Here is a 4,941-nt window from a genome sequence, read left to right on the forward strand (position 1 = left end):
AAGGGGCTGTGAAAACAGCTCTGCGGGTGGCCCAGGAAAGCAAGTGACCTGGAGCCTGGCCTGCCCTGGGAGGTACCTGCAACATGCCCTGCAGCTCCTGCAGCGATGCCGTGAGCCGCTGGTTCTCAGCCCACAGCTCAGACACGGCGTCGGGATGGCCCCGCTCCTCGGCCTCTCGCTGGGGCAGTGCAGATGCCTGTTTCCGCAGCAGGCTGCACTCCTCCTCCAGGCTGGACACTTTGCATTTCAGCTGGTCCACCTGAAACCCAGGGACAAAACAGTCTGACACACACGGCCCTGCACCTCCTCCTTATCAGGAGAGTGAAGCAGAGAAGGTGCTGAGAAGAAAACAGGTCTGGAGGCGAGTAAGGCGCAGGAGGCAACCACAGGCAGCCATGTGAAGGAGTATCCTACTGCTGGGCCAAGGTTAGCAGCACAGCTGCACACAAAAGCTTCTCCCTCAGGGAAAGGAGGAAGATGCACTTGCATAAGCACATTCAGGATCTTCTCTTGGTGCAACAACTTTCTTGCTACCCTGGGGCACCCACAGTGGAGCTGGCCTTGATCATGGGTGGACGTGGGACCTCTGGTCCAGGGCCAGCAGCTGTGAGTATCTCAAAGACTCCTAGAACAGCTAAGAAACAAATCCACAGCATAAAAATCCACTGGAGGCTATTCAGTGTGGGGAGGCCACCTCTGGCCTGGGAAGTGTTTGAGGTTCAAGCTGCTGGAGGCTGCAGCGTACCATGGGGGCATCATCATTCCCTGGCCTGGTCTCACACTCCTCCACCAACATGTCACGGGAGACAGAAAAGGTCAGGGACTTTTAAGAGTAAGAGAGGTCCTCCCAGACCTGTAATGACTGATTAGATTGATCAGAGAACCAGTTTCACAGGTAAGTAAGGCTTTGAGAAGAAATGGGGCAGCAGAAGCCTATCAAAGCCACCAAGAAGCACTGCCAAAATTGCCAAGAAGGGATTCAGGAACTGAATTACTTCTGTGAATCTGCCCAAAAGACCTAGAGTGACTTTTGGGGACCAGACACTTCTGGAGTGAAGAGTCAGGAGGGGAAGGCAAGCTGAGACACTGCTTCCAGGGGGATTTCTTCAGTGCACAGTTACCTCCAAGTGATTCACCTCCCTGCTCCAAAGAGGCCCAGGGGAGCTGGCATTGGCAGGAATACCAGAAAAAAGATAGGGGAGGATCCCGGCACTGGCACAACAGAATGAGGTATGAAAGGTAACCACAAGGCTGTGTGAAAGGTCCAGGCCCAGACTGGTAGGGGGAATGCCAGGAGGCAGCAGAGCACTTAAAAATATGGGTTATTAATAGGTTCAAGGTAGGGCTGTCCTTGCCCAGGCAGGAAATGGATGCATGTTTGCTGGAGGTGAGAGCTTGGCAGCTGGAGTGCAGTGTCATGAATTCCTTCAGCTATGCAGGGCATGAGTCTAACCAACGTCATGAGAGACATGAGGAGGCGGTGGGGAGTGGCAGGGGGGATGGAGGCTGGGCCAAAAGGCTCCTAAAGCTCAGCAAGGTAGGCTGGGCAGCTCCAGGCAGCACACACGCACCCAGCGTGGGCGGCTGCACTGCCACCGGCCTCACTAGAGAGAGGAAAACGCAAACCCTTTAAGGGGGAAGAAGTAAATATAAACACACAGCTTGACAGAGTGAGCTGCCTGCCGCCTGCCTGTGCTGCCAGAGAGCAGAGCAGGCAGCACAGGGCAGCCAGCACAGGCAGGAGCACACAGGGCATCATGTGGTGCCAGCGGCCAGGCTGAGAGTCAGCAGATGCCAGGGAAGGCACCAGCCCTGCCTCTGGCTCCTCTAGGTGATGTACCCTCAACTACATCAGCTGGCAGGAGCTGGTGATGTATCTCCAGCTGCCCCTGGGCCGTGGCGAGCCTCCTGCACTGTGCCCATGTCTCAGCTCCCTGCAGGGCACATTTCCATCCCGAGCAGGGCAGGATCCCCAAAACACATCCTGTGTGCCATCAGCTCCTTCATGCTCACAGTCTACCACGTGTGGACATCCGCGTGCATCCCTCTCGGCCGTCAGACTCCCGGCACGTCCCACTGCCCATCCTCGTGCTCCCCAGCATCCTACCAGCAGCTGCAGGTCCCTGCTCCGGAGCACGGCCACGTTCTTCTCCTCGCAGAGCTGCGCGTAGCGCATGGCCATCATGTAGTTCTCGTCCTTCAGCCTCAGCAGCTCCACGCTGTTGGAGTCCCACTCCTCTCTCAGCCGCTGGCAACGCTCCTGCACCTTCAGGAGCTCCTTCAGCTGCTGCTCCAGCCGGACTTGCTCTTGCTCCAATGCCTGGTTTTTCACCTGGAGCTGGTGTTCCTTCAGCAGGTGCTCTTTCCGTTGAGCCCTCACCTTCTTCACCTCCATCATCAGGAACTGAGTTAGTCCCTCAGGGCCTTCCTCATCTGGGGAGAGACAAAGGAGAACCTGTTCCTGGCTGCTGAAACAGGGGTAACCCCAAGAAACAGATTTGCCCAATGCTCTGTTTTCCACCAAGAAGCGACAAGTTCTCCTGCAGGTTTGCAGCCCTTGTTGCCCCAGGCTTATGGCACCACAGTCTTCACACCTGTGTATGTGGCCCCCTCTCTGCCAGTTCTAGAGTACAGAACTGTCAGGATTCCTCACACACCGGCAGCATGAACCCGGTTTTTACGCAGGCATGTGAACATTTCTTCAGAATGTGAACATTCTGGCCCTTCCCATGCAAGCAGCAGCTAAAAGGAGAACAGAGCACCTGCTCCTACCCAGGATCATAGAGCAGCGCTGGGCTGGTTCCCTCCCTGTGAGCCGTGTGTAGTGCTCCGGGTAATAAAACTCCAAGGATTCCAGGAAGGCTTCATAGCCTCGCTTTCCACGGCGCCGAAGGATGTCCATCAGGTAACCTGGAAGAACAGACAAAGGGCTAGGATGAATTCCCTGCAAAACAGAGAGAAAACTGAGTAGCCCAGCTTCATGGTATGAAGGTAGCATCTCCACTGCAGAGCACCTCAGAGAACAATGAAGCTGAGGGAGCAGTGCAGTGTGTGTAGCACCCACTGTGTGTCAAAACCAGGTTATCCTCCACAAACCAGGCCCATCCAAGTGCAAGTTCGTGTCTTCTCCCACCTGTCTGGTTGCTCTTGCAAGGGAATCGGCACGAGTTCAGCACCTCCTCCTCATCCTGCTCGTCTATGACGCGACACTGGCGCAGGTACGGGGTGAGCTTGGCTGGGTTCAGGGAGCGGGTCAGCTGGTGTCGTGCGCTCTCGATCTTCTCCCAGATGGTGTCTTCTTCCTCCTCCTGCTCTGAGAGGCTGCTGGCTTGGAGAGACGCATTCTCCACGGCTGGAAGGATAAAAGGAAAGGATAAAATGATGAGGAATGATGGAGGAGCACAGGTAGAAGGCATGAGTAGGCATGGGAGAACAAGAGTCAAGGTATGATCCTGCAAACGATCCACTAGTCTTGCAAACAGGACTCAGATACATCAGAAAACATTTTACAAATAAATGGATCTATTTATCTAAAATAGATTTATCTGAAATTTATCTGTTTATCTAAAATACAGCAGGATCTTGAGTGTCCACCTAGAGCCTTGCATATGCAAAAGGCAAGTGGTGCATAAGAGAGTTAGACGCGTATACAGTAGGAAGTCTAGAGAAGATACCATCTTCATCCCTCAAACATTCTGAAATCCCCCCAGCCATCACACACCTTCCCTTTTGTCCCATCCCTGAGAATGGGAAACTCTCAGGACCAAGAGTTTTCACAGGACATGCTTTCTCATACTTGGGGCTGGAGAGGATCCAGCAAATGAATCCGTGGCACTGTGCACCAAGCACTGGTGACCAAACAAGTTCTCAAGGGCACCATCCCACAGAGAAGCTTGGCTACAGGTACTGGAATCAGCAGGTAATCACATGAGCATATCTTTCACGTATCTTCCACGCCACTGTATGGAGCCCTGAAAATATGTTGCAACAAGGCAAGCACTCTGCCAACGAAATAAAGCACGAGAGAACCCCTCAAGTGAATGGGCCAAAACCTCTCAGAGTCATGGTGAACCTGCTCTTACAGTCCTACAAGCTGTGATGGAGCAGCTCTGTGCAATGTGCTCTCTCCCCAGCTATGGATCAACTCAGTGTTATCTATTTTCACTCAAGAAATGAAGTCTGCTTCACAGGCCAGCACAAATCCTTTCAGCTGTCAAGGCAAAGCACAGCAAAGATCTCCTGAGACTTAAAAGCCATCTCTCCTCCAACGTGTGCATGGTTACCTGCTGCTCTGGTGTGGGCATTAAGTTCAGCTTTGGTACCCCAGGCACACGAACATTCCCAGGGGCAGGGCAGAAGTTCATGTTCCACAGGGGAAGGAAATGTCCTAGTCTTTTTCCTTTTCTTTGGAAATTTGGGGGTGGAGTTCTGTTGTCGGGTTTTTTCCTATCTCGTGGTGCAAATTATATCATGCTATTTCAGACTAACAACCAGCACAACAAGGAGGATGGCTGAGAGAGCTGTGCAGAAGTTAATCCTCCAAATGCAAACACAGGAGGCTTGGGGTCTGATGGATGAAAGATAGCAGGAACGGAGAATTGCTGACACCACAAAAGAAGCCCAAGTGTCCCATTTTCTGCACCGAAGAGTTTAGGACCCCAAATACAAATACAGACATGGATTGCTCTAGGTTGAATAAAAACAGTGTTTCTTGCAGAAATTGAACTCTCATTTGAGACTTTTGCCACATAGACACAAGTATGCTGGAGGACGACGCAACAGCAGGTCACAGAAGTTGAGCTGTTTCAAACTCCGCAGCAGATTTATCCCTTTAAGTCAAACTGTTTCTCCAAGAAACTCAAGCCGGCTGGAAAAGCCGCGACCAGCTTCTCGGCAGGCAGGCTCGGCAGAGAGGGAAAGGGAGAGGGAAGGAGAGAAAGA

General features: G+C 52.8%; 1 protein-coding gene across 2 annotated transcripts in view; it reads right to left on the reverse strand.

Annotated features, from left to right (window-relative positions):
* CARD10 (caspase recruitment domain family member 10) overlaps window positions 1–3,510 on the reverse strand; it is a 17,627-nt gene extending 14,117 nt beyond the window's left edge. Inside the window, exons 1-4 of one of the 2 annotated variants that reach the window (XR_001863208.1) lie at window positions 3,134–3,510; window positions 2,773–2,910; window positions 2,108–2,433; window positions 77–259 (exon numbers count right to left, since the gene is read on the reverse strand). Coding sequence is in view for 1 of the 2 variants with exons in the window: in XM_017738005.1 (XP_017593494.1) it covers window positions 77–259; window positions 2,108–2,433; window positions 2,773–2,910; window positions 3,134–3,416 (930 nt within the window). In the remaining variant the exon portion in view is untranslated. The remainder of the gene's footprint in view (window positions 1–76; window positions 260–2,107; window positions 2,434–2,772; window positions 2,911–3,133) is intronic. The other variant, XM_017738005.1, reaches the window with a different exon arrangement.
* Between the last annotated feature and the right edge of the window lie 1,431 nt (window positions 3,511–4,941).

Source organism: Corvus brachyrhynchos, unplaced genomic scaffold, assembly GCF_000691975.1.
Source record: "Corvus brachyrhynchos isolate BGI_N302 unplaced genomic scaffold, ASM69197v1 scaffold56, whole genome shotgun sequence".
Classification (NCBI taxonomy): Eukaryota; Metazoa; Chordata; class Aves; order Passeriformes; family Corvidae; genus Corvus; species Corvus brachyrhynchos.